The following is a 15052-nucleotide window of genomic DNA, read 5'->3' as shown; positions in this document are numbered from 1 at the left end:
CTCTTGTAAATGGGTTTTAAAAAAATCAAAGATCTGCGAATGACAGACATCAGAAACAAAAACTGAAATTGCCGGAAAAACTCAGGTCAGGCAGCATCTGTGGAGAGAAAGCAAAGTTAATGTTTTGGGTCCAATGACCCTTCTCCAGAATGGAACAGTTCAGAATGGGCTGGTTCTGAGGAAGGGTCACTGGACCCAAAATGGTAACTTTGCTTTCTCTTCACAGATGCTGCCATACCTGCTGAGTTTCTCCAGCAATTTATATTTTTGCCTCTTGGCGAAGGGTCTTGGATGTGTAACTTCAGAATAGTTTACTCCTCTATCAAAGGAATAAAGTGGAAACTTGCTGCAGCTCTCCCTCAAACTGAAATGCACTGCAAAAGCAGGAAGATTGGCTGAAATATTTCTATTGTTGGGACCTAAACTTTCCTAAAAAGACAGAGAATTGATGCTTGGAGCAGCAATGAGATAGCTCACCTTTTACAGTGAGAGATTGAAAATTTATTCCCTGCTGCTCAAAACTGGTAAGTCAAAACTGTGCAGTGTTCTAGTTCACACAAGTTTGAGAGATTCTGATGAAGACCGAGGTGAGGAAGAGTAAATGGAAGTAAAGAGGCAGGAGAAGCAAGGATGGAAAACGAGGAGCAGAGAAGATGAGGGAGGTAAGGCAGAGTAAAGCAGACAGGTGATAGGAGGGGAAGGAGGACAGGGACGAGACAAAGGTTGGGCTCGGGAAGAAAATGGAAGGTTGGGAAAATGGAAAACGTGAATAAGGGAAAGGGGGGGTTTGCAGAGGGAGGAGCCAGTGGAGTTAAAGGGTTTCAGGGAGGGGTGAAGGTAATTCATCATCTATTTTTCCCCAGTGTGTATCAGCCAATCTATATTGAGCACATGGACCTGTGAGAGGCAAAAGGAATTCTGTCAAAGTGTCTTTTCCTGACTGCTACACAGCAACCCCTGCTGTAAGTGTGACTATGGGAATAGATAACTTCCTCACTCTCAGTCAAGGGCTTATAGATACTTGGACAATGACCTGGAGCCATTTCTCCATAAGGGAACAGGACAGCAGAGAAAACAAAAAGAAACCTTGGAAGATTCAAGGCCCGTTTTCTGACTAAAGGAAGAATGGACATAGGTTTGTTGAGATCCACAGCATAGAAAAAGGCCCTTTAGCCCATTGAGTTTGCATCGATCAAAAGCACCCAGCTAACTATGCTGATCCTGTTTTCCAGCACTTGGCCCAAAGCCTTGCATGAACTGACCTCACAAATACACATCACAGCACCTCTTCAATGTGATCAGGGTTTCTGCCCATCCCACCCTAGCAGGCAGGGAATTCCAGGTTCCCATCAGCCTCTGGGTGGAAAGGTTTTCTCTCACATCTCCTCTCAACTCCTGACCCTTACCTTAAATCACTGCCCCCCACCGCCCCATGTATGGGAATAGTGGGACCCATGAGTCTATAAAAACACACAGAGCGACAGTAGACTACTCAACTCTTCGATCCTAATCCACCATTCGTTAGATTATAGCTGATCTGTATCTCAATTCTCCAACAACCTGCCTTTGTTCCCTTAATACTTCAGCTGAACAAAAATCTTATGCATTTCAGTTTTTCCATTTTCAAATGACCCCTTCAACCACAAGAACCTTTTTAAGGAGAGAATTCCAGATTCTCTGCAGTGTTTCCCGATATCTCTGAATGGGGAATGTGTACCGAATGTTCATGCTACCAAGTTTTGTTCTTTGCTGCACTCTTTTAAACTGAAAGTATAACTCCATAACTCCATGTCCCATTCAAACCTGCCAGCACAGGTACAGAGTTTTAGAATTGTTAATTGTGGATTTCATCATTGACTTGGCCACCTAGTTCCTAATGAAATATATTATATCCACCTGAAAAGTTAGATGAAGATTTGGTTTAACATCTCTCTTTAAGGATCACAGTCCAGGAGTTATTTACTACTGTATTGGAATATCAGAGACCACATGATACCTTTGAGACTTGAACCCATGACCTTCCAAAGCTGAGCTGTCAGCACAGCCATTGAGTCAAGGCCTTGTGTTTGAGTTACACCACTGGAGGAATTGGTTACGATCGATCTTATCGACTTCAAACGCCTCAATTAGATCATTCCATAATCTTCTACACTGAAGAGAATACATGTTCTCATTATTTGACTGTTTTAAATTTGCTGATAATTCTGGTGAATCTGTGCCTCACCTTTTCCAAGGCCAATATGTTCTTCCTGAGATGTGAGGTGCAGAAGTGAATGCATCATCCCATCCAGACCTTCCTGTAGCTGTGACATAAAATCCCTGCGACCACTAACATCCTAATGTCAAGGTATTTCCCTGATCAATCTGTTTAGCGATAGCATCATAGGATCCCTACAATGCAGAAAGAGGCCATTCAGCCCATCGAGTCGGCATGGGCTTCCCTGAAAAGAATCTCACCCAGACCCTCATTTTATTCCTGTAAGCCTGCATTTTCCATGACTAACCCATCTAGTCTGCATATCCCAGACACTATGGGCAATTTCTCATGATCAATCCACCTAACCTACACAACTTTGGACCGTGGGAGGAAACCGGAGCACCTGGAGGAAACTCACGGGGAGCATGTGCAAACTCCACAGAGTCACCCAAGGCTGGAACTGATCTCAGAGCTCTGGCACTGTGAGCCATCAGGTCACCCTATGTTACCTGCACCTCTGTAGCTGATGGGACCTGAACCCAGGACTTCTGGTCTAAAGGTAGTGATACTACCACTGCTGCACAAGAGTGCCTAATGTCCACGTGAGATGATAGGCATGCAGCAAAGTGACCTTACAACTAACCTCCTTTACATCACAGTCCACCAACCTTAAAAACCATCAATCCAACAGCTTTTTAAATTACTTTTTTGAATTTGCTAACGCCATGTCATGTGGTCTGATGCTCATATTCATTTTTATGCAGATAATGTGTCTTTGGATTCAACATATGCAGTTCCTGCTTCTCTCCGCTTAAATCTTCCCAGCACTCCAGTCGAAACAGACCCAGATGAAATCTATGATGTGAGTGCGTGTTTACTTTTCACTAATAATGTACCAATGAATTGGAAAGCAATGGATTTAATGCATACTGGCTGTTTGAACACAGGACATAAGTAGTTGGTTCACTCAGAAGCCACTCCTTCATCATGTTTCACTATTTATTTAGTCCATGGAGAATATTTCAGTTGGTTTTGTGTTGTAAGAGTGACAGAGAGCTAATTTAGTTCTAATTAAGCCTATCTGAGGTAAGGACTGAGCGCTTTAGTCAGCTGTTGCTTGATACAGATTTTTTAAAAGATTTAGATCTATAGATTTAGATTTGATTGTCACATGTACTGAAGTACAGAAGCACAGGAGTACAGTGAAAACTGTATAATGTCACCACACACAGTGCCATCTCAGGTTCAAAGGTGCCTACGTACAAAAAACTTAGGTCCAAATAGTAAAATAAACAATGTTTAAAAAGCTTCATTGAGTAAGTAGAAAAGCAACTTTGAAGAACAAAAATCACAAAAATCATCAGTATGTGATTTTGAAATGGGTTATTTTGACATGAAGTTTGGGTTAAGTTTTCTCCATTGATTTCTACAGGGTGTAATGTAGGATTTAATCACCTCATGTTTGATGTTTGATTAATCCACAGTTTTAAGAATTTTCAATTCATTCTCAACTCCAAAGGCCAACACCAATAATTAATGATTTAGGATTTAAATTCTTCTGAGCAGCATATTGAAATTAAGATTTTTTAAAATGAATATGACAAGCAATATGCTCAATAAAACTTATTCAAATTAAATGATTATGGCACTAAATTAAATTGATAGGCCTTGAATTTAGAATATGATATATTTTAATTATTTTAGCATTTGGTTTTTGGAATGAGTGTCCTGAACTTTGATTTTCTCTGATCAAATGTTTAGTCACAATGAATTTACTCTTCAACAGTTGTTGTCTCCAACAATTTAAAGACTTTTGGCTTAGCATTCTCAATGTTCCATTTACCTCAAGATGTGGAAGTGCCAGTGTTGGACTGGGGTGGGCAAAGTTAAAAATAATCACATAATGCCAGGTTATAGTCCAACAGGTTTATTTGGAAGTACAAGCTTTTGAGCACTGCTCCTTCGTCAGAAAGCTAGTTACTCACAATGTAACTTGTAGTAACAGAGAGTCATGGAGCACGGAAACAGACCCTTTGGTCACACAGTCCATGCTGACCATAATCCCAAACTAAACCAGTCCCACCTGCCTGCCCCTGACCCATATCCTTCCAAATCTTTCCGATTCATACATTTATCCAAATGTCTTGTAATCATACCCACATCCACCACTTCCTCTGGAAGTTCATTCCACATATGAACCACCTTCTGTGTAAAAAAATGTTACCGTATTAAACTCCACATTTTTAACTACCAACTAGTATTCCTCGACCCCATAAAACTGAGCAGGATCTGTTAATGCCTATACTGAAGAGGATGGTGGTGACAAGCCTACCCCATGGTGAACTGCAGTCCCCATTCAGATGCACAAATAACATGCTGGGAATGGTATGAATTTGATTTGAGCAACTAACACTTTATACTTGTGTTTACAATTTTGCAATGGATGCGGGGGAAACCATCATTTCAGTGAATGAAGCAGCACGGACAGGCCATTCGGCCTATCATACTTATGCAGCTTATGAAAGAACAATCCAAATCAGTGCCACTCACCTGCTCTTTCAGTATATCCCAGCAAATTATTCCAGTTATTATCCAATTCCCTTTTGAAAGTTATTGTTAAATTAGCATCCATCACAAATTTCAGGAAGTGTTCAAAGTCATAGGAACTTTGTTTTAATTCACTTGCCGGATGTGGGAGTCAGTGGCTGGGCCCAGGATTTGTTACCCATCCCTAGTTGCCCTTTGAGAGGGTGTGGATGAGCTGCCTTCTTGATTTGTTGCAGTCCATGTACTGTAGGTAGACCCACAATGCCCTTAGGGAGGGAACTCAAAATTTTTGAACCAGCCAGAGTGAAGGAACAGCGATATATTTCTCAGTAAGAATTATGAGTGCCTTGGAAGGGGTAGTGTTCCCTTCTAGATGAAAGTAGTTGTAGGTGTGGCAGGTGTTGTTGAAGAAGCCTTGTTCTATTTCTGTAGCGTATCTTGTAGATGGTACACACTACTGCTACCGAGCGTCAGTGGTGGAGAAAGTAGATGCTTGTGGATCTGGTGCCAATCAAGTGGCTGCTTTGTCCTGGATTAGATTAGATTGCTTAGTGTGGAAACAGGCCCTTCGACCCAACAAGTCCACACCGACCCTCCGAAGAGCAACCCACCCAGACCCATTCCCCTACATTTACCCCTTCACCTAACAATTTAGCATGGCCAATTCACCTAACCTGCACAGTTTTGGACTGTGGGAGGAAACTGGAGCACCCAGAGGAAACCAATGCCTCATGGAGAGAACATGCAAACTCCACACAGACAGGTGCCTGAGGTGGGAATTGAACCTGGGTCTCCAGCACTGTGAGGCAGCAGTACTACCCACTGTGGCACCATGCCGCCCAAGCTTCCCGAGTGTTGGTGTTGCACCCATCCAGGCAAGTGGGGAGTATTTCCTCACATGCCCGAGTTGTAGGCTTTCACCATAAAAAGAATTCCCTATTCTTTGCCAAGTCACCATTTATTGCCCATCCTTAATAGCCAAGGAGAAGGTTGCAATGTGCTGCCTTCTTGACTTTCTGCAGTCCATGTTGTGGAAGGTCATCTTTAAGAAGGGAGTTCCAGGAGTTTGACCCAGTTAGAGTGAAAAAATAGCAATATATTTCCAAATTAATGGCTTGGAAGGGACCTTGCAGGTGGTCGGTGTCTCATATATTTGATGCCCATGCCCTATATAGAACAGAGAACATTACAGCTCAGTACAGGCCCTTCAGCCCTCGCTGTTGCACTGACCTGTGAAACCAATCTGAAGCCCATCTATCCTACATTATTCCATTTTTGTCCATATGTTGGAGGTCATGCACACAGACATCATACCAAAAGAACATTGAAAAGCTTCTGCATGGCCTGTAACAGATAGACAGCAGGGAGAAATGCCCCTGATTATGGATATAAGGTCTCTGTCTCTGGACGAGCTGAGCTTTAAGAATGCAGACCTCCGAACACCCTACAATGCTGCTCTCGCACTTCTTGAATCATTGCCTGTGGAATTGTCATATCATAGAATTCAAAAAATAATGTTCATGGTTTGGCAGGTTCCACCACGAAGAATGTGATTCCAGAGAGTTCCTCCCAGGAAGATCCAGCAAGCTCGAGTTTAGGACAAGCCAAGGAAACAATTACAGGGTGATCGATGGTATAAGTGTCATCTTATCAGCTTCAAAGAATATAACGAGGAATCAACATCTTTAGATTTGAACAAACTGGAAAAGAACAAGATGAGAGTGCTATCATTTCATTATATGAATCCTGTATTTTAATGTCTTTGCTTATTATAGAGTTTCAATTCCAATAGTTACATATCTTCCATTTGTTTATCATAAGGCTAAACTTTGGAACCGAAGTCCTCAGAAGTTAAACAGCCTCCAGCCATGTTCCTTCTGCATTTGTAGCTAGAACCGAATACTTAGGGAGAAAAAGGCTGGGAGATATTCATTATTCTTTCTTTGTTTTAAGCAATTTTCTTTGTTTAATTGCTTAAAAGGTAATTAGAAGTGCACTAACTTTGTTACCATATCCCAGAAAAGCTTATTTCATGAAGAAAGCAAAGTGCATTGTTTAATTCTTAATGGACTAAGTTGAGTAAAATCTGATTTCAGTTCTTTAATTGAGCTGCCATGGATGTGGAATAATTGCTTTTAGTTAATAGGATTCCACGACTCAACAAGAGGCACAGCGATCTGATGATTAAATATTGTCTGATTTTGCTTCTTCTGTTGCACACACACACAAACAACAAATGGGACAGGATCTTAGCTTTTTCAATTCTTTCCTGGGATTGGAGACCAATGAACACCAACCACATTGCTGTGGGTATGGAGTCACATGTAGGCCAGAGCAGATCAAGTTGGCAAATTTCCTTCCCTAAAGGACATTAGGGAACCAGGTGGGATTTTACAATAATTGATGACAGATGCTAGAATCATGCTGATTCGTTAATTACATTTTCAAATTCCAGCAGCTGCTATGGTGAGATTTGAACTATGCCCACACACACAATTCCCCACCACCACATCACCATCTCCCCTCAATGAAGAGCAAGTGAAAAGCTGCAGCTTTGTACAATTTTAGGACACAACTTAGAGCAATAGGAGTGGGTGGGGGTGGGTGGGGTGACGTAGATGTAACTGAAAGCTCATCATATTATGGGAGAAAATTGGGCCAAATGACCAGTTTACATGTTATACACTTCATGTAATTCCATGCTCCTACTAGAACTGGTGTCAGGGAAACTACCTAGGCTGGAGTTAAACTGGACGGTTATTACTAGATTGAGTACCAGGAAGGTATACGGAAGAATTCCTTGTAATAGAATATCAGACTATACGATGCAACAATACCCCATTACCTTTTCATTCATTGCATAAGTTTTCTTTAATATACATAAACAGCCCATCAAATCCACTCCAGTTCTATGCAAAAGCAGTTTGGGTTAGTCCCCTTCTTTTCACCATAGCTCTGACAATATTTTTTATTCAGCTAAATTCAGATAATCTAATTCCAATTAGATTAGATTACTTAGGATTAAATTATTAAGAGTGTGGAAACAAGCCCTTCGGCCCAACAAGTCCACACCGACCCGCCGAAATGCGCCCACCCAGACCCATTCCATTACATTTACCTCTGCACCTAACACAACGGGCAATTTAGCGTGGCCAATTCACCTAAACTGTACATCTTTGGACTGTGGGAGGAAACCGGAGCACCCGGAGGAAACCCAAGCAGACACGGGGAGAATGTGCAAACTCCACACAGTCAGTCGCCTGAGGCAGGAATTGAACTCTGGTCTCAGGCGCTGTGAGGCAGCAGTGCTAACCACCGTGCCACCCACGAATTGGAAAGTCACAGTTGAATCTGCCTCCACCATGCTCTCAGGCAGTGCATTCAGACTGTAATTACTCAAAGTGTAAAAACTGTTTTTGTTATGTTACCTTTGTTACATCACATTAAGTCTGTGTATTGTGGTTCTTAAACTTTTCACCAATAGGAACAATTTCTAACTCTATTAAAAGTACTCTGGACTTTGAATATCCATTAATTATGTTCTCAATCTTCTCCAAGGGGAGTCATATTAGACTCTCCAATCTGTTATCGAATGAACGTTCCTCATCCGAGAATCATTCTTGTAAATCTTTTCTGTATCCCATCTTACCCAAATGAATAACTTTACATTTCTCAGCATTAAATTCATCTGCCTATTCCACTAGCATTCTATTGAGGCAAACTACTGTCCTAACAGTTTATAGTACTCAGTCACAGACTTTCATAGTAGCTATACAGTGCGGAAACAGGCTATTTGGCCCAACAAGTCCACACCAACCCTCTGAAGAGCATCCCACCCAGACCCATTCCCCTATCCAATCACTCTACATCTCCCCTACACATCCCTGAACACGGAGTAATTTAGCATGGCTAATTCACCTCACCTGCACATCTGTGAACATTGGGAGGAAACCGGAGCGCCCGGAGGAAACCCGCAGTTACGGGGAGAATGTGCAAACTCCAGACAGTCACCCAAGGCTGGAAATGAATCCAGGTCCCTGGCACTGAGGCAGCAGTGCTAAACACTGAGCCACTGTGCCACCCTAAAGTGTTTGAGTGTTATATATAAATCCTGTAATGTGCTCCATTTACCCAAGTCAACATCACTAATATATATCAAGAAATGCATGGATCCTTACACTAAACCCTGAAGATCTATCTACACATTTTACTCTTTTCTGAAAAACAAAAGTTTCTTGTCACACAGCCAACTTTGCATACATGGTGTGATTGTCCTTTTAATCCATGGCTGAAAGGTAGCATGTTATCAAATGCTTTTTGGAATTCAATCTACATCACACCAACCACATGATCCTCATCAACCCTCCCTGTTACCTCATCAATGAGTGTTAAACAAAATTTGCCTTGAACACATCCATGCTGGCTTTCCATAATTAATCCACAATTGTCAAAAATGACTGTTAATTTTGTCTCAGGCTATCATTTCAAAAGCCTTGCCCCCCCCTCCCCAAGGTAAAACTGACCTTGGCAATGCCAGGTTTATCCTTATCCTGAATTTAAATAAACGTCTAAGATTTACAACTATTCACACTTTTGATACTACCCTAGACTTTGACGAGGATTAGAAAATTAAAGCCAACACCTGTGCAATTTTCACTCGTACATCCCTCAGATATTGGAACGTAGTCCTTTCCAAGGAGAAAGTGAGGACTGCAGATGCTGGAGATCAGAGCTGAAAAATGTGTTGCTGGAAAAGCGCAGCAGGTCAGGCAACATCCAACAAGCAGGAGAATCAACGTTTCGGGCATAAACCTGAAGAAGGGCTTATGCCCGAAACATCGAATCTCCTGTTCCTTGGATGCTGCCTAACCTGCTGCGCTTTTCCAGCAACACATTTTTCAGCTGTAGTCCTTCCCATCCCCGTCTCATCTTTAATTACAGCCCAGCTTATGCTCCACTGCAACATGTATTAGCCCACCAAGTATCATGGTGACCTGTTCTTTCACGATGACTTTGGCAAGGTCTTCTTCATCCTTGATAAATACAGAAAGTAATCATTTCACACCTTGGTATGCCCTTTGACTCTTTTGGATAGATGCTTCCGCAATATCCTGTACGTCTCTTTTTACTACTATTTTACCAATAAGCAGAGAAGAATTTTGAATTCTTTTGATATTAGCCCCATGTTCACATTCACTTCTTGCCTTTCTTATTTCCTTTCTCACCACTTCTCTGAATTTTTACACTCAGCTGTTTCTCAATCCACATGCATTATATCAATGCTTTACTGTTCGACTTGACTCTCTATCTCTTTGTCAACTGGAGGGCTTCGGCTCCGACTATCCTCATTTTTAAGAGCAGCTCATCTGGCAAACTTGCCCCAGACCAATACGGTTGGAACAAAATAGCTAAGCATTTCCCACCTGCTCACAACCTTGCAATATCTCAAAGTGGGCAAAAACATATACGCTGCATTTGCTGTTACAGGAACCAAAATACATGCGTCTGTTTTCAATGCAGGCTCTTTCAGGGGGAGTCCTCCTAATAAATTTATTGTAATCAAGTTTAAAACCACAGCCAATAGCTGTAGTTGCTGCATTGTCAGGCTCATGATCCTCCAGTCTGTTTATAAGACAGCTCTGTGGAATTAGACCCATGCATCACAATGATGACAGCATCCTTATATCAGGGCTATTCCACAAAAATCGAGGTAAGGCTGTGACAATCGGTGGAAGCAGAAACAGGGAATAAAGTGTGTTCATACGCTGATTCTTTCCTTTCGGGATAAGGGCCTCTCCTCTCTGACATTACTTTAAGGTCCCATCAGGTTTCTGAGCCGAGGCTTCTCAGTCCTGATTCTTACTGGCACGATTTCAGAATATGAAGCCAAATTGATGTTTCGTTAGCCCATTGTTAGCTCAAAAGTACAGTATGAAGCTGATTACGAAATGCATACGAGCAATTTCATGAGCATTCGGTCCAGTCGAGGTTCACTCACCTAATACCAGATATACAGGGAGTGTGTTATGAAGAGAGGGGGGTAGGTTGGCCCTGTACTCAATGGAATTTAGAAAAATGAGAGGCAATCTTATTGAACAAATAAGATTCTTAGGAGACTTGACAAGGTAAGTGTAGAAAGGTTGTTTCCCCTTATCTGGATCAGAGGGTATAATCTCAGAATAAGGGTCACACATTTAAGACAGATGAGGAGGAATTTCTTCTGAGGGGAGAGAATCTGTGGAACTCTTTACCACAGACAGCTGTTGAGGCGGAGTCATTAAGTATATTCAAGGCTGTGATAGACATGTTTTAATCAGTAAGGGAATCAAGGGTTATGAGGAAAAGGCAGAAAGTGCTATTGAGGATTGTTAGATCAACCATGATATCATTGACTAGAGGAGCAGACTTGATGGGCTGAATGGCCTATTTCTGCTCCTACTCAAAATGCACTCTTGAAAACATTAGTTAACGTCAATACACTGTTGGAGGTGCAATCTTTGGACTGAGAGCTACATAAGTACAAGAATGTTCTTCTCAAAGGCTCTCCAATTATTACCACTTTGCTGCCTGATAAGGTCAGTTGGTGTCAGTCTATGTCTTAATGTGTATACATTTATTTATTATATATTAATAGGAATGTGTTAATTAAATATTTCCTATAATAAACCATTGTCCTATTAACACATTTGATACCGGGTTGCTATGATGTTTTATATTACGATACTTATTTGGACTTGTTTTTCAAATTACACTTCCATACACAACAACAAATAATAAAGTGACTATTCATTACCTGCTTTCTGTATTACGAGTGTTTTCATCCAGTTTCTAACACATACAAAAGATAGCTTATTTTCTCAAATGACTGGGTTTTAACTCCAGAGATGAAAGGGTTTACAAAGCTTTTGGAATATCACAGCAAAAACAATTAGAAACTACATAACACGAAAAGGGGAGGGGATGGAAAGAGAGAATTACACCATGGATTTTAAGCTTACTCAAATAAATGCGTGAATTACTTGCAGATTAGATTGCAACGATTTGCGTTGGACAATGGGAATATACAGTTCATTTGCTTTAGTAACTGAGAAAATTATCATCTTCTGCACCACCCTCGAAATATGACTTTTTTAGATGGACAGGAGAAAAAGTACAACTATTACTAAAAGAAGAACCACAGGACCCAAACATCTGAATGCAGATACTGGCAGCGTGAACACAAGTTAAATTTTGATTATCAGGCATCTCATTGCTTTGTGGCTGCCTTCAATATTTTTCTGGCATACTTTCAACCATGTAAATATTGTCCAGATTGTTTTTTTTTAAAAAAAGTCAATGCATACCCTGTATTGTTTATTTCTTGAGGGATCAGTAGGATGTGGGGGTTTCAGTTATCAGTTGACTGGATAGTAAGATTGTGATAGTCAAGCCAAGTGTGGATTCAATTCCTGCATTGGCTGAGGTTAGCTTCTTAACCTTTTCCCCTCACCTGAGGTGTGGAGACCCTCAGGTTAAACTACCATCAGTCCACTTTCTCTAATTAGAGAGCTGCCCTACGGTCTGGTACGATTGTGGTGACTTTTCCTCTGAATGGATGCCCATTGGAGAAACTCAAGATACTTACAAGGCAACTTAAAATTAAATTATCTTCCTAGATGCTATTTTGCCATTAAATGAGTGCCATCCATAGAACTCACGGTGAGATAACCTTCATTCTAGGGCTAATATCTCTTGATGAATGATTAGCTCAAGCCAGGATTCCACCCCCACATGTTTGGGGGAGCATCTCCAGGGAATGTAACCACTCTGCAGGAACAACCATCGCTGTAGCCAGTTAACAAGATAAGTGGGGAAGTTTTCACTGGAGACTAGAATTCAGAAGGGTAGGCATTTCAAGCCTGCTCCACCATTTGATATGATTCCTTCCCACTCCCCATAATTCTTTAACCCATGACTAATTGAAAAGCTGTCCATCCCCTCTGATGTATCATGCTCTGGTGTCCACTACACTCTGGGATGATGGATTCCATGACCCTTTGAGATAAGTAATTCTTCCTCATGTCTATGGATGACTGCACACGGTGGTTCAAAAAGGCACCCACGAAGGAAGGACACTCACTCAATAACCCACAAGACCATTAGGGAATACTTGCAGTGGTGGGCGAAAGCCATTCAGTGTCCATTAAACTAATGTAGTGTACAAAATACCATGCAAGGACTGCGCAAAACACTATATAGGACAAACAGGAAGACAGCTAACAATCTGCATACATGAACATCAACTAGCCACGAAACGACACGACCAGTTATCCCTAGTAGCCCCACACACAGACAAGCAACATGAATTCGACTGGGACAACACCACTATCATAGGTCAAGCCAGACAGAGAACAGCCAGGGAATTCCTAGAGGCATGGCATTCATCCACAAACTCCATCAACAAACACATCGACCTGGACCCAATATACCAACCACTACAGCGGACAGCTGAAACTGACAACCGGAAGCGGCAAGGACAGACCACTATAAATACCGGAAGAAACATCAAAGAACGCTTCGCAGGAGGCTCCAAAGCACTGATGATGTCACCTAGCCAGGGGACGAAACGTTTGCAACAAAAACTTCCAGCTCGGTGAACAGAACCACAACAGTTTGTTTTGTCTGTGGAACATGATAATAGCGGAATTTACATTCAACCTTCTGTTCTGCTATGTGCTGCTGAGGCATGAGCCTGAATCCTTACTGCAGGCATTTCCAACTACTCATTCTGCCTGAACCATTTCATCTCAATGCTCTGAGAGGTCGGAGCATTTCAAAATAGCATTCCAGTTCTGACTAGTGCACTAGTAATCAGAGGCATCAGTACTTTCTTACTTAAAGAAAACTGGGCTGCAATCTTCCCTGAAATGCCAGGTGAGTTCCAACAATGGTTGAGAAAAATCACTAATTCGTTAACTGAATCCAACATTAAAATACCAGCTTCTGAAACTGGGTGACAGCGTAGAGTTCCTAATGTGTTGCTTCTGATGCACAAAGTCCCATTCAGCATCCAGTACAGAAACAAAGGATTGGTGAAACTGTCAAACTCCAGCAGAGCACATTGCCTCAAGTCTACTTGGTCTGCACATGAAATCCAATGCTTCAGACACTTGTATACTCAAAGAATTCCCACTAGAAGGGCTGCTACTACATTTGACATTGTACTCCTGAACATCCTTAGGCAAGTAGGAACAACAGAACAGTCACAAGCACCAGTTTTAAAATAGAATTTATTTCCTATACATTCAGAAAACACCACAATGTAACATATATAATTACATCAAAGTCTCTCTCACACATACTTGTACGAAGTGAATGACAGGATACCCCCAACAAACTCAAATCAAAGTAGACACACCACAGCAACACAAATGAATCATTAAGTTAAAGCAGGAATATGTGATATTGTTAAATAAAAACCAGAAGAACTCTGGATGCTGTAGATCAGAAACAAAAATAGAAATTTCTGGAAAAGCTCAGCAGGTATGGCAGCAAATCAGAGAGAATGGAGAGAAATCAGAGTTGATGTTTCAGGTTGAGTAACCCTTCCTCATTTGACTGGTGGATGTCAGAGGTTGCTGCCAGTTTTCAAGAAAACTTTCTACCCAAATGGAAGAACATTCTTAGTGGAAACCCAGGACTTTCCAAAATGAAATTGTGTAAGATCCAATCAATGGGAGAACTGTTCTTGAGCCATTGGTGTTTTTGCTAACTCCTATTTGAATAGTTCGAACTCCTCTTAATATAATGAATATTCAAGAGGCATAGATTTTACATTTCTACTTGATCAGTTATAATTTTGTATCACTAGTCAACCAGAGTATACCTCAGTAATTCCACTAACATAAATTCTTCATCAACTCTATTATGGAGAGCAGGTTTCATTATCCAACACAACAGTTCAGAGATTTAATAAAACCTCAAATAATGGAATACACCAGGTATTTCCTCATTAGTGTCAATCTCACATTCTTAACTGCTCTTCTAGCATGGCTTAGAAAGTTCACTCAAGGCAACGAGGGATAAGTAATAATTGCCAACCATGATAGCACTGCCTGACTCTATTTTGGATACATGCTGCAAAATGGAACTTATGCCAGTGAGTTTAGTCTTTGGAGTGTAAGGTCAAGCTCATGACAAAAATGTTATGGCAAAATAACTCTCCTTATCATCCTGAAACAGTCACCACAAAACCTAGTTTCTGCTTCATGGCAGTTAGAGGGTCTTGCATTATATTTTTTTAAAATTCCAGTTCAGGAGTTACTGAGT

General features: G+C 41.2%; 1 protein-coding gene across 1 annotated transcript in view; it reads left to right on the top strand.

The window, feature by feature from the left end:
* LOC132826393 (immunoglobulin superfamily member 1-like) overlaps positions 1–6678 on the top strand; it is a 70640-nt gene extending 63962 nt beyond the window's left edge. Inside the window, exons 10-11 of the mRNA XM_060842286.1 lie at positions 2962–3059; positions 6277–6678. Coding sequence (XP_060698269.1) covers positions 2962–3059; positions 6277–6297 — 119 coding nt within the window. The 3' untranslated portion in view covers positions 6298–6678. The remainder of the gene's footprint in view (positions 1–2961; positions 3060–6276) is intronic.
* Positions 6679–15052: the final 8374 nt, after the last annotated feature.

Source organism: Hemiscyllium ocellatum, chromosome 22, assembly GCF_020745735.1.
Source record: "Hemiscyllium ocellatum isolate sHemOce1 chromosome 22, sHemOce1.pat.X.cur, whole genome shotgun sequence".
Taxonomy (NCBI): domain Eukaryota; kingdom Metazoa; phylum Chordata; class Chondrichthyes; order Orectolobiformes; family Hemiscylliidae; genus Hemiscyllium; species Hemiscyllium ocellatum.
Note: the sequence above shows the minus strand (reverse complement) of the source record. Positions and strands in the feature narration are given on the sequence as shown.